The sequence below is a fragment of the Protomyctophum parallelum genome, assembly GCF_964188405.1.
Source record: "Protomyctophum parallelum genome assembly, chromosome: 12".
NCBI lineage: Eukaryota > Metazoa > Chordata > Actinopteri > Myctophiformes > Myctophidae > Protomyctophum > Protomyctophum parallelum.
Genome location: NC_139712.1, coordinates 11,368,685 through 11,393,906, shown reverse-complemented (window position 1 = coordinate 11,393,906; position 25,222 = coordinate 11,368,685). Strand labels below are relative to the sequence as shown.

At 44.3% G+C, this 25,222-nt stretch overlaps 1 protein-coding gene across 1 annotated transcript in view; it reads right to left on the bottom strand.

Moving 5' to 3' along the window:
• The window catches only part of col11a1a (collagen, type XI, alpha 1a), a gene marked incomplete at both ends in the record, with an annotated part of 136,628 nt that overhangs the window by 96,955 nt on the left and 14,451 nt on the right, over positions 1–25,222 (bottom strand). Inside the window, 12 exons of the mRNA XM_083777618.1 lie at positions 615–659; positions 2,873–2,926; positions 3,429–3,473; positions 4,885–4,938; positions 11,557–11,610; positions 13,055–13,108; positions 15,166–15,219; positions 16,204–16,257; positions 21,074–21,130; positions 22,513–22,596; positions 23,458–23,532; positions 24,311–24,373. Of these exons, the coding sequence (XP_083633744.1) occupies positions 615–659; positions 2,873–2,926; positions 3,429–3,473; positions 4,885–4,938; positions 11,557–11,610; positions 13,055–13,108; positions 15,166–15,219; positions 16,204–16,257; positions 21,074–21,130; positions 22,513–22,596; positions 23,458–23,532; positions 24,311–24,373 (693 nt within the window). The remainder of the gene's footprint in view (positions 1–614; positions 660–2,872; positions 2,927–3,428; positions 3,474–4,884; positions 4,939–11,556; positions 11,611–13,054; positions 13,109–15,165; positions 15,220–16,203; positions 16,258–21,073; positions 21,131–22,512; positions 22,597–23,457; positions 23,533–24,310; positions 24,374–25,222) is intronic.

The window sequence follows — 25,222 nt, the reverse complement described above, 5'->3', positions numbered from 1 at the left end:
GTATGTTTGCGTTCGTTAGCAAGATATGTTTCAGCCGTTTGTGTCACTCGGAGGGAAGGTGAGTATGTTTGCGTTCGTTAGCAAGATATGTTTCAGCCGTTTGTGTCACTCGGAGGGAAGGTGTGTATGTTTGCGTTCGTTAGCAAGATATGTTTCAGCCGTTTGTGTCACTCGGAGGGAAGGTGTGTATGTATGCGTTCGTTAGCAAGATATGTTTCAGCTGTTTGTGTCACTCGGAGGGAAGGTGTGTATGTTTGTGTTCGTTAGCAAGATATGTTTCAGCTGTTTCACTTTGCAGTTTGATGATTGAATCTCCGTCACCATCAGCCCTTATCAATGGAGCCGGGATGGACATTTCCTACATGCCGACGTTGTGGTCAGCCGTTGTCCGAAGTGGCGTTGGTCGCGTTGTCCGACTATTACTGACCGCAATCCTAACTCTAACCCTAACCTCAGTCTTAACCGGCCACGTAGTGTTAATGTCCAAAATGGCTCCGTCTCATGATCCTGATTCCCTTGGGAGTGTGTGTGTGTGCGTGTGTGTGTGTGTGTGTGTGTGTGTGTGTGTGTGTGTGTGTGTGTGTGTGTGTGTGTGTGTGCTCTCCGGTACGTACCATGTTCCCCTTGGGACCGTGCGGGCCGTCCACACCAGCGACACCCTGTGGAGATCCAAAACAGTCAGATAACAGTCAGATAACAGTCAGATAACAGTCAGATAACAGTCAGATAACAGTCAGATAACAGTCAGATAACAGTCAGATAACACTCCGTCACAACACAGTGTTGACTTTGTCGACTTAAAACGGTGACAAAAAAAGATTCCCCACTGACAAAAAGTAAATAAAAACTAGACTATGGTGACCAAATCGATGACTACTGTAAGGAGTTACAGACGATGCCATCAACAAAATAAAAACTAGACTAAAATGTTGCGGGGAGAAGAGATCTGGGTATAGAACCAAAAGACGAGTCATTTTATGTTTTGATGATGAAGTAAAATGACATGGGGGGTAAGGAGCATCTTATCGATAAGGCTTATCGAGGCGGCTATCGAGCATTTTATATTATTTCGTGGAAAGACGGGAGACGATAAGTTCAATACAGAACCGGTATCGTTTACTAGAGTCTTCAAATACAGTACTTTACTGTAACAGACGGAAGGAAATTGACCTTTTTACCAATGCAATATTAATAAAGGTATATTCAGTGATTTTACTAAAAAAACCGTAGGTTTAGTTTTTGGCTAGGTGGCAAAGCCTTTCATCCAATCAGGATAGAGAGCCAAAAATGAAACCTAAGGTTTTTTGACCCCCAGTGGGGGTTAACTGGGGACAGGGGAGGAACTCCTTATATGGTCAGCACACTCTATAGTAGAGAGGATTATCACAACAAAACAAAAAAAAATAGTGATATTTGAATTAAGTGAAATCACTGAATATACCTTTAAAGAAACTGTTAACTGTTTAATATATGTACCGCAACTTTAAAAGCGTAATGTTGATTCCCCGGGCAGCGCTGGTTGGTCAGGTATCAATACACTTTAATTTAGACCCACATGTTTGTGCCAGAATGGATGATTACATTTATTTATTGATCGCCTCTTGTCTTGACTGTTTAAACATGACGACATATTGGCCGCTATGGCTCCATAACAGGCCTGAGAATTAAGCCCAAAGCTTATTGATAACGGGTACTCAAATAACCCCAAAGCTTATTGATAACGGGTACTCAAATAACCCCAAAGCTTATTGATAACGGGTACTCAAATAACCCCAAAGCTTATTGATAACGGGTACTCAAATAACCCCAAAGCTTATTGATAACGGGTTCTCAAATAACCCCAAAGCTTATTGATAACGGGTACTCAAATAACCCCAAAGCTTATTGATAACGGGTACTCAAATAACCCCAAAGCTTATTGATAACGGGTACTCAAATAACCCCAAAGCTTATTGATAACGGGTACTCAAATAACCCCAAAGCTTATTGATAACGGGTACTCAAATAACACCAAAGCTTATTGATAACGGGTACTCACATAACCCCAAAGCTTATTGATAACGGGTACTCAAATAACCCCAAAGCTTATTGATAACGGGTACTCAAATAACCCCAAAGCTTATTGATAACGGGTACTCAAATAACCCCAAAGCTTATTGATAACGGGTACTCAAATAACCCCAAAGCTTATTGATAACGGGTACTCAAATAACCCCAAAGCTTATTGATAACGGGTACTCAAATAAGCTTGTTATCAGATTTGCTCCATCCCTACCCCTGCAGTGTTGTTTTTGGCAGCAAATGTCTATTTTAGTTTTAGTCATAGTCTCTTGAATAGTTTTCACTTAGTTTTAGTCACATTTTAGTCACCTGGAATGTTCTAGTCTTTAGTCTAGTTTTAGTCGACTAAATGTCATACGATTTTAGTCGACTAAATCTACAGTTGATTTAGTCGACTAAAATGTGTTTTGACAGGCCTTGATGTCGTTGTAATGACATATTTTACACTTTGGTTGCATGCTGAAAATAGCAGATATACAATCTCACAACGTGTCGCGCTGCGACGCGTTGTGAGATTGTATATCTGCTATTTTCAGCATGCAACCCAGCATAAAACTGGATCTCTTGTCCACTAGTCCCTTACTAACATTTTAGTCTAGTTTTTATTTGTTGACGAAATTGTCAGTATATTTCGTCTTAGTTTTAGTCATCATAGATTCGTTTTTATTTAGTTTTAGTCAGTGAAAAAAGGTAGTCGACGAACATTTTTCGTCTTAGTTTTAGTCGACGAAAACAACACTGTACCCCTGACACTAAACGGTTTGGGAATAAAAGACTGGTTTTTAGGCCGGCGATGCTGTTGGATACTCACAGGTTGTCCGGGGGGTCCGGGCGAACCTCTGGGTCCGAGCAGACCTCTGGGACCCTGCATGGGAGGGGGGGGGGGGGGGGGAGAGAACAGAAAGAAGGCCTTAAAATAGTCTGATTCATTATTGCCTAGTGTACTGTTTACCTTTGTACAATGTTCAGTGGGGTAAGCCTGCCCCCTGCTGGCCAGAGTGCTGAAATACAGTCACAGTGTCAAACAAAGCAGTCTAGGCTAAGATTAGACGTTGAAACAAATGTTTGTTTCAACATAAATATATAGACGGTCTATATATGAGCCATTCTTCAAATTACAGTGCCACAATATGTAACAAAGTATTCAGACCTGTTTACAAATATCATCTTATGATCTATTTAATCACAAGGCCAGGAAAGTAGTTTTTTGCCACTCAGTTCCTGCATTACTTCCTGGTTTGACGATGATGTCGCGCGCATATACCCTCTATTGGGAGGTGGCTGTCCCAACCTCTAACTCCTACATTTCAATTGATTAAATGTCGGGACAGAACATTTAAATAAACATAAATAAAAATAAGCCTCACGCTCTCTCCAGCCAATCCCCGTGGCCCGATCTCCCCATCCTCGCCCTGGAGAGAGAGAGAGAGAGAGAGAGAGAGAGAGAGAGAGAGAGAGAGAGAGAGAGAGAGAGAGACCGTTAGCGCGTCGAGCACACAATGTTCACGCAAAGCAGAAACACATGTCTACGTCAAATGGCCTCATGGTCAACAGGCCTGACGTCAAAATAAAATAAAAAGTATTCTGAAAGAATATACATTCAAAGATATGTGCCACATTTTCACGATTTTTCAAAAAATAGCAGACCTACAAGCTCGTAGCGCGCCACTCGGTGGCGCGCTATGAGCTTGTAGATCTGATATTTTCTCAATAGCTACTCAGAACATAATGCTTAGTTGAAACACCAAAAGGGGTTCCCGCCCGGAATGGGTTTACCCGTTAAAACCAGGGAAATAATCGGGGACATTTTGTGTCCAAATTTGACTGAGGTACTGCCATTGGATTTTCAAATTTTGGGAATTTTCGTCATATGGAAGCAGGGAATCAGCTTCAAATTGACATATTGGGTTGTTCAGTTTGACCCACCAGCTTTGGAGATATGGCTTATAGAGTAATGTCTTGCAGAGAAAACAGGCCTAACTGAAAGGTCCACTTCTGTGGTCTCTAACATTATACCTAGCTACATGTTTAAGCATTTATTTCATATTTACATGTCTTCTGTGGTCTCTAACATTACACCTAGCTACATGTTTAAGCATTTATTTAATATTTACATGTCTTCTGTGGACTCTAACATTACACCTAGCTACATGTTTAAGCATTTATTTCATATTTACATGTCTTCTGTGGTCTCTAACATCACACCTAGCTACATGTTTAAGCATTTATTTCATATTTACATGTCTTCTGTGGTCTCTAACATTACACCTATACCTACATGTTTAAGTATTTATTTCCTATTTACATGTCTTCTGTGGACTCTAACATTACACCTATAGCTACATGTTTAAGCATTTATTTCCTATTTACATGTCTTCTGTGGACTCTAACATTACACCTATAGCTACATGTTTAAGCATTTATTTCATATTTGCATGTCTTCTGTGGTCTCTAACATTACACCTATACCTACATGTTTAAGTATTTATTTCCTATTTACATGTCTTCTGTGGACTCTAACATTACACCTAGCTACTGTACATGTTTAAGCATTTATTTCATATTCACATGTCTTCTTTGGACTCTAACATTACACCTATAGCTACATGTTTAAGCATTTATTTCATATTTACATGTCTTCTGTGGACTCTAACATTACACCTATAGCTACATGTTTAAGCATTTATTTCATATTTACATGTCTATTTCAGCTCTGATACGTATTTCCGACATGCTCTAGTATGTGAAGCTGGAGGTTGTGCGGTGGCAGGCTCTCAGTCAAATCTGGGCACATTTTAAAAGTTAAAACGACGTGTCACTTACTCTCTGTCCGTCCTCCCCGTGGGAGCCAGGCGGTCCGATGGGTCCGACCTCTCCCTGAAGAGAAAGGAGACATGGAGAGAAGTTAAGAAAGTGATACATTGCAGGTAGTATTGCAGATGTGGTGCTCCCTGCTCAAGTAAAGTGGGCAAAGGATCATTCATTTATATAGGAGCCACACAGTGGAATAGCCTGGAATCCAGTGTTAAACTGACCTCCAATTTGAGGACATTTTAACAGTTTCCGTGCCGGGAATGGATTACTCCAGGTTAATGTCGCTGCCGTATCGGACATACCCGCCTTTTGTTTTATGTGTTTAATCCGCCGTAATGTAATGAATCAAAAGAAAATCCGTCTTCGTCGCGGAGTATGAGACTGGATGCCTTCGCTGTGATGACGAAACCGGAAATCGTCACATGCTGTGGGCTGCTAGGGCTTCTGGGAAATTGAGGCCAATGGAAATGCATTGGATGCAACGCCTCATTGAAACCAATCTTGTGTGCGTCTTCCGGGTGCACCAAGATGGTGGATGCTACACACAGATCATAACAAACCACGGGAGCTTTTTTTTATGGATTTTCGCGGATTAAAAGCCCAAATAATTCAGCGTATGCTCTAAAGGTAATACAACAATCTCGGCAGTGAAGGGGGGTTGATTAACAGTTTGACTGTTTTTTACGATTAACCCGCATTTTAATCAACCCCCCTTCACTGCCGAGATTGTTGTATTACCTTTAGAGCACACGCTGAATTATTTGGGCTTTTAATCCGCGAAAATCGAGCGAAAATAGCTCCCCCCGTTTGTTATGAACGATCGAACCACCCGCCATCTTGCTACACCGAGAAGAGGCAGCACAGGACCCGCCTCCATGAGGCGTTGAACCCAATGCGTTTGCATTGGCCTCAATTTCCCAGAAGCCCTAGCAGCTCACAGCATGTGACGATTTCCGGTTCATTGTCAACACGAAATGCACCTCCTCTCTTCCTAAGCGGCGAAAAAGAATTTTCTTTTTTTTGTTTACATTACGGCGGATTAAACACATAAAACAAAAGTCGCGTAAGTCTTTTATGGCAGCGACATTAACCTGGAGTAATCCATTCCCGGCACGGAAACTGTTAAAATGCGGGTTAATCGTAAAAAACAGTCAAACTGTTAACAGAAGACAAAAAAATGGCTACTGGATAAGGTTCCCCTATAGATCGTCGTAGTCCCTCCCCCTTTCAGAACGACGAGTGGCCCAGGAAATGAAATGCAATGCATTCTGACCATAGGCTTTTCTTTAAGTATTTATTTAAAGTATTTATTTAAAGACGGTTACGCCGCGGACAAAGCCAACTCGGATCGTGACAAATCAAGACAATGAACACAATGTTTTGGGGCCGATCAAATAATTTATAAGAAGGAAAAACAAAACAAATAGTGTTATGTCTCCTGCCTTTATTTTCTTCTATCTAATGATTTGATCGGCCCCAAAACATTGTGTTCATTGTCATGATTTGTCACGATCCGAGTTGGCTTTGTCCACGGCGTAACCGTCTTTAAATAATAAATCATAGCGCGCCACCGAGTGGCGCGCTACGAGCTTGTAGGTCTGCTATTTTTGAAAAATCGAAGAACGACTGACATTTTTTTAGAATCTGATCTCAGGTCAGAATGGGTTAATCAGACCAGTGTGTGTGTGTCCAGTGGAAACCTTCGTATGAATCTGATCTCAGGTCAGAATGCTTAAAGAAAATCCTATGGTCAGAATGCATTGCATTTCATTTCCTGGGCCACTCGCCGTTCTGAGGGAGGGACGGCGACGCTCTATAAAGGGTCATCTTAGAGGGATAATGTCGTATCTGGACTCGATAATTCTGTACTATAGCATGCTATAATCAACTCTAAGTTGATTGTCTAGTCTGTCTGTCTGCAAGTTTGAAAGCAATCACTCAGTCAAGTACTCTGCATTGTTCATTACTCCTTTGAAGCTTCTCTCAGGTGTGAATCAAAACACACGTAGCAGCCATCTGCTATTCCTATGCACGTTGTTGATCTTTATGTTAAATCCCAACCCCTCCCAGAACTCAACTGTTTGATGTAAACTATATATATGTCTGTAAATACAATGTTGAGGGGGTCTTGTTGGGGGCAGTGTGACCGTACGGTCATGTGCCCTGGGCTCCGCGGCTCAACTCAAGGGCCGCGGAAAGCCCTCTGTCTTTGTCTGACTTACTGCAAATAAATACATCGATGGATATTCAGCTCATCTCTCTGCCTGCGTGATTTTCCTCATCCGACCGTCTAAGAGTTTACCGTCTATACTCTTCGTTACTTTGTCTATTTTAGTCCAGTTTAGATGAGTGTACTTGTTGAATTTACACGACAAGTTGGAGCCTGAAAAAACTGCTTTTGGGATGGTTTTCCATTCCAGGTAAAACGAACCGTGGACCACTGGACAATTTGGACAATTTGGCGTTGAGTTGAATTTTATTTTTTCGGCGAACGGCGGTCGGCGGAACAAAGGGATGCGGGGACCAACAGCACGTGCGGTGCTCTCCGACGTGGACAGCGACGCAGCGGGAGGAAGCGCCTCTACAGCGCAACGACGGGCGACCTGCGGATCTCCACAAATCGGCGGGACGCGGCGGAGTTCCCATGCGGGGGAAGGCGACACTACAAGCGACGGGCGGATGCGTCTCTTCACGGCAAGCAAGCAACGGCGAGGAGGGAGGCGTTCTACAAGGGCCCTTCAACGAGTGAGTCTTCCACCGAGGGGGGTCTCCGACCAAGCGGCGGCCGAGAGCTTTCATGACGGCATGCGGCGAGAGGACGGCACGGCGCGATTCATCTCATCAGCGATCGCGAGCGGAGACCACGTTTTCATTCATTCTTCATTCTTCAAACCGAGCAGAGCGAGCTCACTATGTTGCGTTTCGATCGACCCGTAGCTACACGAGCGCTCATATTTTTTCTTTCCAGTCATTGTGTGATATTTCATATTCACATAAATGTCTGGAAGGGGGGAGTGTGACTGTGTGTTGGACGGGACATGAAAGGACAATGGACACGTGAGTGGCAGTGCGCGGACAAAACATTGCAACAAGGTTTCTTCATAACATGATGCAGTTCTCAGTTTGACCACGAATGCCTTCAGGTACGTCACATGTTTAGAAAGGGGAATTATATTTGAGAAAGATTTAAAATACAGTATGAATAAGTACTGTGTCGAATTGTGGGCTAAAGTAACCAGAGCGAAAATGGTGGTCAGAATAGTTAAATCTATTAACCTTACTCGGTCTGTAGGACTAGTATGGGGCTAAAAGTAACTTTGGTGAAAGAGTAGCATGATATTGGGTTATCGCTTCATCTTGAAGCAGTGACTGTGTTTTTACGGTAGATTGATTTTTTCTCAAACGAATAATAGATATTAAACAAGTTAAGAGACAATGTTTTGCGACACTAAAAGAGTTCATTTATAACAGATGGAAGAGTTTCAACAATCTATCTGTATTCAAAACGTTTGTGTAACGTAAGTTTATTCAACATATAATGTAGGCATGTGTTGGATGTGTGTTTTGTCGAAGTTTAAATTAGTTAGAAAGTTGATTAAAGAGCCTATGGGTCTTGGAAATGATTAAATAATGTTTAGCTCGATTGAAACAATTGTATGTGGCTGTGTCAGGCGGACGATAGTGGCCCTATCAATACGCGTCAGTACGTAATTCGTCTTGGTATTAATAGAGCTAATTATGGTTTTCTCGTATGAAATTTAGTGTGCGAATATAGTCAACTATGAAAAGGCAGTTAGTTGCCAGCTTTGGACGTGAGTGAGTAAACAGTAGTAGCATAGGTCGATTCGTCATTTACCCAGGCCCTTAAAGGTGGGTACTGGGATAATGTAATTGCAGCGTGCTGTCATCAAGATCAAACTTTTGAAGGGAAATAGTTTCAAAATATAAATGGATTATTGAGCGTGTCTGAAAAAGCTTGTGTGTTTAAAACTGAAACACAGGGTAAGACAAAGTTGTGGTGTGTTTAAATGTCAGTTAATTGTGAAGTGCAAATGTAAATTTTCATATATGCATGATGCCTGGAATTATTTTTTGGGAACTTTTAAAGTGGAACGTTCTGTTGTTTCTTTCCTAATGTTTAGTATAGTACATGTGATTGGGTCAAGGGGGGTGTAATAGAATTATTGTTCCATATTTTTATGTGACCATCATCATGGTAATGGTCAAGGGGGGAATGTCGTATCTGGACTCGATAATTCTGTACTATAGCATGCTATAATCAACTCTAAGTTGATTGTCTAGTCTGTCTGTCTGCAAGTTTGAAAGCAATCACTCAGTCAAGTACTCTGCATTGTTCATTACTCCTTTGAAGCTTCTCTCAGGTGTGAATCAAAACACACGTAGCAGCCATCTGCTATTCCTATGCACGTTGTTGATCTTTATGTTAAATCCCAACCCCTCCCAGAACTCAACTGTTTGATGTAAACTATATATATGTCTGTAAATACAATGTTGAGGGGGTCTTGTTGGGGGCAGTGTGACCGTACGGTCATGTGCCCTGGGCTCCGCGGCTCAACTCAAGGGCCGCGGAAAGCCCTCTGTCTTTGTCTGACTTACTGCAAATAAATACATCGATGGATATTCAGCTCATCTCTCTGCCTGCGTGATTTTCCTCATCCGACCGTCTAAGAGTTTACCGTCTATACTCTTCGTTACTTTGTCTATTTTAGTCCAGTTTAGATGAGTGTACTTGTTGAATTTACACGACAATGGGTAGGGACGAACTTGTTGCGTTGTGTATGTAATGTATATATGTACTGTAAACCACACACCCTCGTGTAATTATTGCTTAATCGTCTGTCAGGTGGAAAAAACTGTTACTGTTTCGTTTGTAATTTACGGGAAAAAAAACAACACACACAGTTTGAATATGGAGAGAAGAGGCCTCCTCAGCTGAATGTGTTCGTCTACACAGACCGGTATTCACATGGAAGAAAGGTGATCTGTCCAAACATCGCCCCACACCCCCTCTCTCTCGTTCTGTCTTTCTTGTTCTTCTATTCAGTGATACTAAGAACACATTTGAGATGAAAGATCTACCGCTGTGAGTGATATGCCATGGTTACATGGCATGTACTGTATACTGTAGCCGTCTGTGTGTGTGTGTGTGTGTGTGTGTGTGTGTGTGTGTGTGTGTGTGTGTGTGTGTGTGTGTGTGTGTGTGTGTGTGTGTGTGTGTGTGTGTGTGTGTGGTGTGACATTGACCGAAAACACATTTCTCTGTTTTTACTAAAACTACAACATGACGTCACTGAGCCGCGGTGGTAAGAGACTCACCGCTCACCCCAAACACATCTCTCTGTTTTTACTAGAACTACAACATGACGTCACTGAGCCGCGGTGGTAAGAGACTCACCGCTCACCCCAAACACATCTCTCTGTTTTTACTAAAACTACAACATGACGTCACTGAGCCGCGGTGGTAAGAGACTCACCTCTCACCCAAACACATCTCTCTGTTTTTACTAAAACTACAACATGACGTCACTGAGCCGCGGTGGTAAGAGGCTCACCTCTCACCCCAAACACATCTCTCTGTTTTTACTAAAACTACAACATGACGTCACTGAGCCGCGGTGGTAAGAGACTCACCTCTCACCCAAACACATCTCTCTGTTTTTACTAAAACTACAACATGACGTCACTGAGCCGCGGTGGTAAGAGGCTCACCTCTCACCCCAAACACATCTCTCTGTTTTTACTAGAACTACAACATGACGTCACTGAGCCGCGGTGGTAAGAGACTCACCGCTCACCCAAACACATCTCTCTGTTTTTTACTAAAACTACAACATGACGTCACTGAGCCGCGGTGGTAAGAGACTCACCGCTCACCCCAAACACATCTCTCTGTTTTTACTAAAACTACAACATGACGTCACTGAGCCGCGGTGGTAAGAGACTCACCTCTCACCCAAACACATCTCTCTGTTTTTACTAAAACTACAACATGATGTCACTGAGCCGCGGTGGTAAGAGACTCACCGCTCACCCCAAACACATCTCTCTGTTTTTACTAGAACTACAACATGACGTCACTGAGCCGCAGTGGTAAGAGACTCACCTCTCACCCCAAACACATCTCTCTGTTTTTACTAGAACTACAACATGACGTCACTGAGCCGCGGTGGTAAGAGACTCACCGCTCACCCCAAACACATCTCTCTGTTTTTACTAAAACTACAACATGACGTCACTGAGCCGCGGTTATAGACTTTTGCAACCAGATCTTATTTGAATGATGTTTGAGAGACAAGAATCACTTTCCTGGGGGTTTTTTATGTGGGTAATTATTTTATTTTATTTATATTTTAGTATTTCAAAGTGTCTGTGATGTCATGGACACTGGTCTCACTAGTGGATTACTACAAATGCCCATAATGCTTTGCTGCACTCACCCCACTTTGTGGAGAGGGAGAGCGCTGTCTTACTCATAGAGTTATAAAATAATATATACAAATAATGTTTCTACTAACCACCGTTTAGGTGGTCACCTGATCACCTAAACCTGGAGTATGAATAGTCCTTAATGAACTGTAAGGACTATAACGTCATGCCCTGCTGTAGTGGTGCACAGTACACACAGAGGTCACAGAGGTCACGGCTGTTACTGTAACTCACCCTGTGTCCCTTCTCACCAGGCAGTCCAGGAAGCCCGTCGAAGCCCCGGTCACCCTGGAAGGAAAACACAGACAGCAGAGGTCACTCACTGGGAGAGAGCGCACGGCGTACGGTGTAACTAATTTAACTAAGGTCACATTCATACCAGAGAGCTTTGCTGCGATTAAAACGAATCCTGATGCGCATTGTCAGAAAGTGCGCTTCGTTTGGCAGGTGTGAAGGCTCATTCGAATCCTAATGCGCAGCAAATAACCGCATTTTACTGCGCCCAAAAACGTGGGTTTCGCTTCGCTTCGAATCGCACTTGACTACGATTCGGTGCAGGTGTGAATGCAATCCGCAGTAAATAAAGGAAATGAAGCAAACATAATGTGGCGGGTGAGGAGCTGAACACAGTTGGAGACGGAGAAGGCATATTTTACGCAGCGCAAAGATGTCCCGTTACTGTGGATAGACGTGGTCGAATAAGGAGACTGAAGCCCTGATCGAAATGAGGACGTGTACATTAATCAATTGCTTAAGAAAACACATAAAAACACTGCAGTGTATTATAGCCTACATAATATTCTGTCTGTCTGTCTGTGCGTGCCGTAAACATGGAGTGCTGTCACTGTGTGGGACTGGGGAGCAGCGCTGTACTGCATGCCCAAAAGAACAGTGTGTGGCGGCTGCGTGCGTAGAGAGAGAGAGAGGGGGCACGGCACGACACATGCACGTTATGTGAGTGTAATTTTATCACAGATTTCACTGTGTAGGCTATAGTTTATAAATGGAACACATTGATAAAGGTCCCCCCTGCTTGTTTCCAATTGCTGCGAATGACAGTGTGAAGGCAAACCGCAGCCAATTAAATATGCAAGAATCCAATTTCCCCGCCCATACGGATCTGAGTCTACCGAAGTATTAGGTTAGAATCTGACCTAAATGTCAGGGAGGGACTAGTGGAGAAGAGATCCAGTAGAACTAAAAGACAAGTCAAGTTATGCTCGGTTGCATGCTGAAGATAGCAGATCTATACAAGCTTGCGACGCGTTGTGGGCTTGTAGATCGTGCATGTTCGGACGGCAACATCGGACGTGATTTTACGATCAAGAATCATCTCAGACTGTTGTTATAAGTCAGAGGTGCCCACACTTATTTGATTTGATAGCTACTTTTCAAAATGACCACCGGAAAAAAGATTATGATCCCATTGCTGTAATTAGTTTAAAAACGATGATCCCATTGCTGAAACTAGTTTAAAAATATGGCTTTGGAATAGCAGCACTGGCGTTGCATATACTGTAAGACAAACGCCATGGGCCATGCCATGTGATCTATTGGTAGGATTGCGGTCTACCTTTTGGTAACCCTTGCTATAAGTAATAGCCAGAATAGGCAAAATGTGCATTAGTTTCATGCAATTGTCAATGATGTAACGCAACGTGACGTGACGCGACTGGGCGTGACATGGCGTGACTCGGGCGTTGCGTGCCGCACGGCACCAACAGATCCTCACCTTTCCACCCGACTCTCCTGGCATTCCGCGGCCGCCGTCAGCTCCAGCGCGACCCTGGGAGAGGGAAGGAAGGAAGGGAGGAAGGGAGGAAGGGAGGAAGGGAGGAAGGGAGGGAGGAAGGGAGGAAGGGAGGAAGGGAGGAAGGGAGGAAGGGAGGAAGGGAGGGAGGAAGGGAGGAAGGGAGGAAGGGAGGAAGGGAGGGAGGAAGGGAGGAAGGGAGGAAGGGAGGAAGGGAGGGAGGAAGGGAGGAAGGGAGGAAGGGAGGAAGGGAGGGAGGAAGGGAGGAAGGAAGGAAGGAAGGAAGGAAGGAACACGGGAGAAGATATTGTCAATATACAGCACTGACCATAGTTTAACAATTTACCAACTAATTAAACTAACATGTGACTCAAATAACCAACCAATTATAATGTGAGTCAACTTACCAACTAATTATAATGTTAGTCAATTTACCAACCAATTATAATGTGAGTCAATTTACCAACCAATTATAATGTGAGTCAATTAACCAACCAATTATAATGTGAGTCACAAATTAATCCAGGTCACTAATGTGCGTGCGACTGGCATGTGTTCGTTTTGTGGCAGTCAATCAGGTCAAGACTGCTGGCCCGGGTGGAGTTAAGACTGCTGGCCCCCGGGTGGAGTTAAGACTCCTGGCCCCGGGTGGAGTTAAGACTGCTGGCCCCGGGTGGAGTTAAGACTGCTGGCCCCCGGGTGGAGTTAAGACTCCTGGCCCCGGGTGGAGTTAAGACTCCTGGCCCCGGGTGGAGTTAAGACTCCTGGCCCCCGGGTGGAGTTAAGACTGCTGGCCCCCGGGTGGAGTTAAGACTGCTGGCCCCGGGTGGAGTTAAGACTGCTGGCCCCGGGTGGAGTTAAGACTGCTGGCCCCCGGGTGGAGTTAAGACTGCTGGCCCCGGGTGGAGTTAAGACTGCTGGCCCCGGGTGGAGTTAAGACTGCTGGCCCCCGGGTAGAGTTAAGACTGCTGGCCCCCGGGTGGAGTTAAGACTGCTGGCCCCCGGGTGGAGTTAAGACTGCTGGCCCCGGGTGGAGTTAAGACTCCTGGCCCCCGGGTGGAGTTAAGACTGCTGGCCCCCGGGTGGAGTTAAGACTCCTGGCCCCGGGTGGAGTTAAGACTGCTGGCCCCCGGGTGGAGTTAAGACTGCTGGCCCCGGGTGGAGTTAAGACTCCTGGCCTCCGGGTGGAGTTAAGACTGCTGGCCCCGGGTGGAGTTAAGACTCCTGGCCCCCGGGTGGAGTTAAGACTGCTGGCCCCGGGTGGAGTTAAGACTGCTGGCCCCCGGGTGGAGTTAAGACTGCTGGCCCCCGGGTGGAGTTAAGACTGCTGGCCCCCGGGTGGAGTTAAGACTGCTGGCCCCGGGTGGAGTTAAGACTGCTGGCCCCGGGTAGAGTTAAGACTGCTGGCCCCCGGGTGGAGTTAAGACTCTTGGATCAGAGCCTCTGCGGACCTTTTTTAGGCATTTATCAAGCATGCTGTTTGTTGAGTAAGCCGCCGTCACACACACATTTGAAATGTTTATTTATGTCCACATAATGAGAAGTACAGGAACACCTTGTACAAAGGACATAAACACTGCCAGTGCAGTTTGACAGTGGGAGAGCAGCCAGTTACAACGTGCATGGACGGCAAAGCATCGTTACATACAGTACTGTACAGCTGACATGTCGGAGACAGGACAGCATCGTTACATACAGTACAGCTGACATGATGTCGGACACAGGGCAGCAGACATAAATCATGGATAAAGGAAACAACGCCTCCTCCAAATTGAGCGGCTTCCTATAATGGCTGAAACTGAGCAGTAGCCTACTTCGCTAACTGCTTGGCTCTCGATCCTTTTGGAAAGGCCGGCCATTTTGTAAGCCCCTCACAACCAACTTATGCACATGTCCTAGGCTGCCAAAGATAAAAACTTAAAGTTTACATCTGTAGCCTATAGCTGTGAGATGGTCTGCATTAGCTGCTGATACTTCAGCACACACACACACACACACACACACACACACACACACACACACACACACACACACACACACACACACACACACACACACACACACACACACACACACACACAGAGGTCACTCACCCTCTTCCCAGCCTTGCCGACCTGTCCCAGAGACCCCTGGACACCTCGAGGACCCTGTGGAGAGGACGAATGACACAGAGAACAGCTCAGTGCCACTATAGTGCCCACGCAGGCAGCCATGTTTGTCTGGGCGAATAGACCTCTACCGCCCGCTAGATGGCGCTATATCCCCTGGTTTGGGTTCATTTGTGTTGTAATTAATTAAAGGGGGGGATATTATAGGCCTCTTTTCCACTGGTTGGGAACCAACCAGTTCAGTTCTTTTTTTATTTTATTCTTTTATTCTTTATTCGGATCGCCGTTAGCTTCCACAAAGTGGTCGCTAGTCTAGAGTCCACACAAAAAATATATACAATAAAAAAAACAGATAACCGAAATTTAAAAACAAGACAAAATCTAGTTATCAGTAAAGTCGCTCTGCATTTAACAGAGACAACAATGACCGATAGTAACAAATACAGTGTTTACAAAAAAGATAAATGATAATACAACAAAAAATCTGCTTCTGGTTTGTCTCAGATTGTTCGCCTGCTTTCTCCGGTAGTCCCAAAGATACATAATGCACTTCCAGAAAACAAAATGTCTTCTAAATCCTCCAGTTTTCTGAAATAAATATGTTAACGATTAAAAAAAAAAAAAACAGACCTACAAGCTCGTATCGCGCCATGATCTTGTAAATCTGCTATTTTTCAATAGCTAAATTATAACATAATGTTTAACCCATTCTGAACGGGAACCCATTTTGGTGTCAGCATCATGTTATGCTTTAGCTATTGAAAAATAGCAGATCTACAAGCTCATAGCGCGCCACCGAGTGGCGCGCTACGAGCTTGTAGGTCTGCTATTTTTGAAAAATCGAAGAGCGACTGACATTTTTAGAATCTGATCTCAAGTCAGAATGGGTTAATCAGACCAGTGGGTGTCCAGTGGAAACCTCGTATGAATCTGATCTCAGGTCAGAATGGGTTAAAACACCAAAACTGGTTAAAACTTGAGTGTCAGTGGTTTCTTTTAGGGTTTTGTAGTTTTTGTTCTTACCTGAGGGCCAGGATCTCCGCCTTCTCCCTTCAGTCCAGATGATCCAGGTCTGCCCTGAGGAAAAAGATCATAAACTAAGCAACAAAAAGACCTCTCATTTCTGGGAATGTGCAGTCAGTCCCAGGACAACGACATATGCCAGCCAGCAGGTGGCGGTGTTTACCCAACTGTGTATCGATCATTCCAAGAATTGTTGTTTTCAGAGAACTGACTGAGAGAGCTTGCTTTTGACTGCAGAGGCATACTGTATGGACCCAGGGGCATTTAAATAAATGCATATTAATAAGGCCATTTATAATGTAATGTCATTCATGTTTTAACTTAATTTCCTTTTTTGTTTTATCATTATCATTGACCCACCAGTTTTGGAGATATGGCTTATAGAGTAATGTCTTGCAGAGAAACAGCGAGTTGAGAAAACAAGCTTGAAAATGTTCACTTCTGTGGTCTCTAACATTACACCTAGCTACATGTTTAAGCATTTATTTCATATTTACATGTCTTCTGTGGACTCTAACATTACACCTATAGCTACATGTTTAAGCATTTATTTCATATTTACATGTCTTCTGTGGACTCTAACATTACACCTAGCTACATGTTTAAGCATTTATTTCATATTTACATGTCTTCTGTGGACTCTAACATTACACCTATAGCTACATGTTTAAGCATTTATTTCATATTTACATGTCTTCTGTGGTCTCTAACATTACACCTAGCTACATGTTTAAGCATTTATTTCATATTTACATGTCTTCTGTGGTCTCTAACATTACACCTAGCTACAGTACATGTTTAAGCATTTATTTCATATTTACATGTCTTCTGTGGTCTCTAACATTACACCTATAGCTACATGTTTAATCATTTATTTCATATTTACATGTCTTCTGTGGTCTCTAACATTACACCTAGCTACATGTTTAATTATTTATTTCATATTTACATGTCTTCTGTGGTCTCTAACATTACACCTAGCTACATGTTTAAGCATTTATTTCATATTTACATGTCTTCTGTGGTCTCTAACATTACACCTATAGCCACATGTTTAAGCATTTATTTCATATTTACATGTCTTCTGTGGTCTCTAACATTACACCTATAGCTACATGTTTAAGCATTTATTTCATATTTACATGTCGATTTCAGCTCTGACACTTATTCCAGACATGCTCTAGTACTGTATGTGAAGAGTCTGCCTGTGCTATTAACTCATTTTGGATAAAAAACATAAATAAATTGAAACAACGTCGTCCATGTTTTTAGCAGTGCCAACTTATTGCAGCATAATGACAGGCGTGCAAAATCCTTTTTGATAGATCAATCAATACCTCTGATAATGCGCCTACATCTGAGGCCTAAGACGTGTGGGGGTGTAAATATATACTAACATAATTGGATAATTGTTTTTTTTTCTTTTCATATACTGCACTACTACTGTACTTACTGTACTACTACTACTACTGTACTTAAATTATGTTGCAAAATTGTGGGTCTCTGAAGCAGGCACGTGCAGAGAGTGCTAGAGAGGCAGGGGGCCGAAGTCCCATAAGAGGGCACTTTTGGCCCAAAAATAGCGAAAATAGCAGATCTACAAGCTCACAACGCGTCGCGCTGCGACGCGTTGAGAGCTTGCAGATCAGCTATTTTCAGGGCGCGACCCAGCACCCTTTACCTACAAAATAGTTCAGGAGATTTTGGAGAAAAAGTGTCGCGTTTGCATTTCTTTCACCATCAGTAAATGCTGCATCCGTGCCCTGGAAAGCGCAGTTGTTTTACAGACGGGGTAAAAGGGCAGTTGTTTTACAGACGGGGTAAAAGTGCAGTTGTTTTACAGATGGGTAAAAGGGCAGTTGTTTTACAGACGGGGTAACAAGGGCAGTTGTTTTACAGACGGGGGGTAAAAGGGCAGTTGTTTTACAGACAGGGTAAAAGGGCAGTTGTTTTACAGACGGGGTAAAAGGGCAGTTGTTTTACAGACGGGTAAAAAGGGCAGTTGTTTTACAGACAGGGTAAAAGGGCAGTTGTTTTACAGACGGGGTAAAAGGGCAGTTGTTTTACAGACGGGTAAAAAGGGCAGTTGTTTTACAGACAGGGTAAAAGGGCAGTTGTTTTACAGACGGGTAAAAAGGGCAGTTGTTTTACAGACTGGGTAAAAGGGCAGTTGTTTTACAGACGGGTAAAATGGGCAGTTGTTTTACAGACGGGTAAAAAGGGTAGTTGTTTTACAGACGGGGTAAAAAGGGCAGTTGTTTTACAGACGGGTAAAAAGGGCAGTTGTTTCACAGACGGGTAAAAGGGCAGTTGTTTTACAGACAGGGTAAAAGGGCAGTTGTTTTACAGACGGGTAAAAAGGGCAGTTGTTTTACAGACTGGGTAAAAGGGCAGTTGTTTTACAGACGGGTAAAATGGGCAGTTGTTTTACAGACGGGTAAAAAGGGTAGTTGTTTTACAGACGGGGTAAAAAGGGCAGTTGTTTTACAGACGGGTAAAAAGGGCAGTTATTTTACAGACGGGTAAAAAGGGCAGTTATTTTACAGGCCACAGACAAGGTAAGCCAGTGATTTTGGCAATTACTGAAAGAGAGACAGACATTAGCGTCGCCAAACGGTTTGACGGTCTCTAAAAAAAAGTCAGGTTTTCAACGTGTATTCAATAGAGGGAAAAGGAGGAAAGGTATTACTCCTTTTAGGCACTCTGAAGTGCAAAGCGAACTTTAAAAAAAGCGTTGCAATATGTCATCTATTTCTACGATATTTTTAGCATATTATCCTGGTTTCTGGCCTGTGAAGGGCAGGTTTTTTTTTGTTTCATGCATTTTTATACAAAGGACAATTCTTCCAGCTCTTCTCTTCCAGGGCTTTTTTTTTTTGCCTGCAGATAAATAGTGGATCGAGTATCAACACGCCTGAGAGAACGTGTGTGTGTGTGTGTGTGTGTGCGTGTGCGTGTACGTGTGTGTGTCGACAGAGAAGGATTGTGACATTTTCTTGGCAGCTGGAAGCTCCTGGAAGATAACGTGGCGAGTCAGCGATGTCATTACAGTCCAGTACATGACCCCTCGGGGTGGGGGGGGGGGGGGTAGCTGGTGGGGACCGTCCAGATACTCGGGGGACCGTCAGTGTTCTGTGCTGCCCATTGTCTCTTATCATATCAGATCATGTTCAAAGTGCACCGACTACACTCTCTGGGAATTGTACGAATATAAAGACACCGAAGCCATGTACTGTACTGTACTGTACTGTACTTAACTACTGTAGCATCAATGTTAACCACTCGGTAGGTGAACAGACAGAAAGACCTTTGATCTGCACGTCCAATTACAACAAGGCAATGTAATGTTAAAGACCTTCGACATGCACGTCTGATTACAATAAGGTAATGTAATGTTAAAGACCTTCAATTTAAACGTCTGATTACAATAAGGTAATGTAATGTTAAAGACCTTCCATCTAAACGTCTGATTACAATAAGGTAATGTAATGTTAAAGACCTTCGATATGCACGTCTGATTACAATAAGGTAATGTAATGTTAAAGACCTTCCATCTAAACGTCTGATTACAATAAGGTGATGTAATGTTAAAGACCTTCCATCTAAACGTCTGATTACAATAAGGTAATGTAATGTTAAAGACCTTCCATCTAAACGTCTGATTACAATAAGGTAATGTAATGTTAAAGACCTTCACTCTGCACGTCTGATTACAATAAGGTAATGTAATGTTAAAGACCTTCCATCTAAACGTCTGATTACAATAAGGTAATGTAATGTTAAAGACCTTCCATCTAAACGTCTGATTACAATAAGGTAATGTAATGTTAAAGACCTTCGATATGCACGTCTGATTACAATAAGGTAATGTAATGTTAAAGACCTTCCATCTAAACGTCTGATTACAATAAGGTGATGTAATGTTAAAGACCTTCCATCTAAACGTCTGATTACAATAAGGTAATGTAATGTTAAAGACCTTCACTCTAAACGTCTGATTACAATAAGGTAATGTAATGTTAAAGACCTTCACTCTAAACGTCTGATTACAATAAGGTAATGTAATGTTAAAGACCTTCCATCTAAACGTCTGATTACAACAAGGTAATGTAATGTTAAAGACCTTCACTCTGCACGTCTGATTACAATAAGGTAATGTAATGTTAAAGACCTTCCATCTGCACGTCTGATTACAACAAGGTAATGTAATGTTAAAGACCTTCCATCTAAACTTCTGATTACAATAAGGTAATGTAATGTTAAAGACCTTCCATCTAAACGTCTGATTACAATAAGGTAATGTAATGTTAAAGACCTTCCATCTAAACTTCTGATTACAATAAGGTAATGTAATGTTAAAGACCTTCGACATGCACGTCTGATTACAATAAGGTAATGTAATGTTAAAGACCTTCGATCTAAACGTCTGATTACAATAAGGTAATGTAATGTTAAAGACCTTCCATCTAAACGTCTGATTACAATAAGGTAATGTAATGTTAAAGACCTTCGATCTAAACGTCTGATTACAATAAGGTAATGTAATGTTAAAGACCTTCCATCTGCATGTCTGATTACAACAAGGTAATGTAATGTTAACCCATTCTGAACGGGAACGCATTTTGGTGTTAGCATCATGTTATGCTTTAGCTATTTAAAAATAGCAGATCTACAAGCTCATATCGCGCCACCGAGTGGCGCGATACGAGTTTGTAGGTCTGCTATTATTGAAAAATCGAAGAATGACCGACATTTTATTAGAATCTGATCTCAGGTCAGAATGGGTTAATCGGACCAGTGTGTGTCCCAGTGGAAACCTCGTATGAATCTGATCTCAGGTCAGAATGGGTTAAAGAACATTGTAACTCACCACGGGCCCAGATCGTCCTGTCAGACCCATTGGTCCTGATGGGCCTCTCATCGCCAGCTGTGGGGAGATCAAAACGATACAGGCAGGTTAACAGGAGTGGCAGAAACAATGACCATGGAAAACACCCCCTTTTTTTTTTACAAAGAGGTCATTTCCCAAATTGCCATAAATGGTGCTTTTATACAGCGCTTTTTATCCAGAGCGCTTTACAATTAGATTACATTCACACATTCACACACCGATGGTGGAGGAAACCATGCAAGGCACCAACCTGCACATCAGGAGCAATCAGGGGTTCAGAGTCTTTGCTCAAGGACACTTCGACACTAACTCTGGGGGAGGAGCCCACAGGGATCGAACCGGGAACCTCACGGTTCCCGTCCGGCCGCTCTACCGGCCACTCTACCGCTGAGCCACTGCCGCCTCACAGGAATTTGAAAAAAATATCAATAACGAAGGTGATGTTGAGGAACGCAAATCTGAAAATCTGCCTTAAGGTCCCCACACACCGGGCGCGTTTTTCGGATTTCTAGCGGCGTTTCTCCATCGGTTTAACGAAAAGATGCGCCCAGTGTGCAACCACCTTTAGGCCTCATTCAGACTGCGGTCATATCAAGTCAAATCCGATTCAAATCAGACTTTCTTCTCGAATCCGATCTTTTAGGCCGACCTTTGACACTGCCGTTTGCAAGTGACCAGATCTCTGATCAGATCGTGTTCAGACTGGCAGCCAAACCTATCTGTTCTAAATTCTAATCTGTTTAAATAAGTCCTAAACATGGAATCTGATTTAGATCAGGTTGTTGCATTCAGACTGAGACGGATATCATGAAATCAGATTTGAATCGGATTTGGAACCACCTCTGAATGTGGCTCAAGTCACATTGGGACTTGTATGTGACCTGTCTGCATTTAGACTTTTTTAAACAGATCTGATTTTCGATCTGGAATGTGACACAGAACTGATTCAGGCTAGATACGGCTGCCAGTGTAAACGGGGCCTAAATGGATTCGATTAGATCATTGTGACTCCAGTCTAAGGCCCTGTGTCTGTCCTACTGTCCTACTGTCCTACTGTCTGTCTGTCTGTCTGTCTGTCTGTCTGTCTGTCTGTCTGTCTGTCTGTCTGTCTGTCTGTCTGTCTGTCTGTCTGTCTGTTCTGCTTGCTCGGCACTCCATTTAGCCTCAAAGAGCCAAGAAATGTATCTGTATGCACGTCATGCGCACACACGCACGCACACGCACACACACACACACACACACACACACACGCACGCACGCACGCACGCACACACGCACGCACGCACACACACACACACACACACACACACACACACACACACACACACACACACACACACACACACACACACACACACACACACACACACACACACACACACACACACAGTCACACACAGCCATTTTGCTCCACTCACCCTGGCCTGGGACAGGATCGCTTGAGCCTGGGCTTCCTGTGCCGAAACCACGGGACCCTTCTCTCCATCCCCACCGAAGCGGAACTGTAACACACACACACACACACACACACACACACACACACACACACACACACACAGGGGTGAATTTTGGATTGTACACAACCAAATGGACCAAAAGGCAGTAATTTAAGCTTTTTTACTTACAATTTACAATACAATTTAGGCACATTTATCAGACGCTCTTAATGCAGAGCGATTTACATTAAGCAAGAACACAAAGCATGGCAATACATCACATATAAAAAGTATAGTTATCATGAAACATGCGTAAGCTAAATGGTAAATGGTGCATTTATATAGCGCCTTTATCCAAGGCGCTTTACAGAGATTGTGCATTACATTCACCCATTCACACACACATTCATACACCGATGGCAGCGGAAACCATGCAAGGCACCAACCAGCACATCGGGAGCAATTAGGGGTTCAGAGTCTTGCTCAAGGACACTTCGACAGTAACTCTGGGGGAGCCCACAGGGTTCGAACTGGCAACCTTACGGTTACCATCCAGGCACTCTACCCCTGAGCCACCGCCGCCCTAAGCTAAGAACGTAACATTGGGATATCTATATAATGAAACTATAGGCTACATATAAACTATACTATACTATACTATACTATACTATACTATACTATACTATACTATACTATACATATACTATGAAGTGCTATGACTACATAAAATGCAATTCTAGTGCGGTCTACGTAATATGCTATAAGTCTGTATAAAATGCTATCTAAGTCTACAGAAAGTGATATTTAAGGGGCTAGGGCAAGTGCTACGGGCTACTAGCCCCTTAGGGCTAGGGCTCAAAAGCAATTTAGTACTTATTTTCTTATTCCCACCACACGGGTCACAAACACACACACACACACACTTACGGGCAGCATCAGCATGGTACCAGGGGGTCCGGCCATACCGTCGGCTCCGGGGAGACCACCGCGACCGGGGGGACCCTGGGGGGGGGGGGGGGAGGGGGGAGGAGGGGAGAGAGAGGGAGAGAGAGGGAGAGAGAGGGAGAGAGAGGGAGAGATGGATTATGAGATGATGAACACATAATATGCAAAGAAGAAGCAAAGATATGAGCTAAAAAAGAAAAGTTCTCTGTGAAAGAATATATGTTCACCGCCAGTGTCTTCTGGGTATGATGATGATGGCACGCGCATATAGCCTCAATTCTTTATAGTAATAAAAGTACACACATGCGCGCATGCGCACGCACACACATGTACGCGCGGTGTGAATTACCATGTGTCCCAGCCCTGAGCCCCCCCCCCCCCCCCCCCCCCCCCCCCCCCGGTAGAGACAGACAGAACAGGCCTGTCTGTCTCTAAAGCCGTGCCACTGTCTCCTGTCCAAAACCAACATCCTCTGAAAGGGCTGCTGCCGTGTGTGTGTGCGTGCGACACGCGTGCATGTGTGTGCGTGCGTGCGTCAGGACGCAGAGTTTTGGGAACCTAATGAGCCCATTATGCACTAATGATCAATTATTAAAATAAAAAAAATTACCAATTAAAGGAAAGTCAGTAAACAGACAGAGTTCAGTTTCTCTTTTCAACGTGAGCTTCGGAATTTGGCGACACATGCACACAGACACGCACACACATACACACACACACGCACGCACGCACGCACGCGCGCACACACACACACACACACACACACGCACACACATACACACATACACACACACGCGCTCATACAAAGTGGGTCGTGTACAGTGCAGGGACTCACCCTGTCACCAGGATCTCCAGCCCCGCCCGGAGGCCCTTGTAGACCCGACGGTCCAGGAAGACCCTGAGAGAGAGAGAGAGAGAGAGAGAGAGAGAGAGAGAGAGAGAGAGAGAGAGAGAGAGAGAGAGAGAGAGAGTCAGCAGGGCTGTTAGTCTAGTCGACTAAATATCATTCAATTTAGTTGAGTAAATCTAAAGTTGATTTAGTCGACTAAAGCCACGGCCCAGGATGGACCTCTGAGCCACGGCCCAGGATGGACCTCTGAGCCCCACGGCCCAGGATGGACCTCTGAGCCCCACGGCCCAGGATGGACCTCTGAGCCCCACGGCCCAGGATGGACCTCTGAGCCACACGGCCCAGGATGGACCTCTGAGCCACGGCCCAGGATGGACCTCTGAGCCACGGCCCAGGATGGACCTCTGAGCCACGGCCCAGGATGGACCTCTGAGCCACGGCCCCAGGATGGACCTCTGAGCCACGGCCCAGGATGGACCGCTGAGCCACGGCCCAGGATGGACCACTGAGCCACGGCCCAGGATGGACCTCTGAGCCACGGCCCAGGATGGACCTCTGAGCCACACGGCCCAGGATGGACCGCTGAGCCACGGCCCAGGATGGACCTCTGAGCCACACGGCCCAGGATGGACCGCTGAGCCACGGCCCAGGATGGACCTCTGAGCCACGGCCCATGATGGACCTCTGAGCCCCACGGCCCAGGATGGACCTCTGAGCCCCACGGCCCAGGATGGACCTCTGAGCCCCACGGCCCAGGATGGACCGCTGAGCCACGGCCCATGATGGACCGCTGAGCCACGGCCCAGGATGGACCTCTGAGCCACGGCCCAGGATGGACCGCTGAGCCACGGCCCATGATGGACCTCTGAGCCCCACGGCCCAGGATGGACCTCTGAG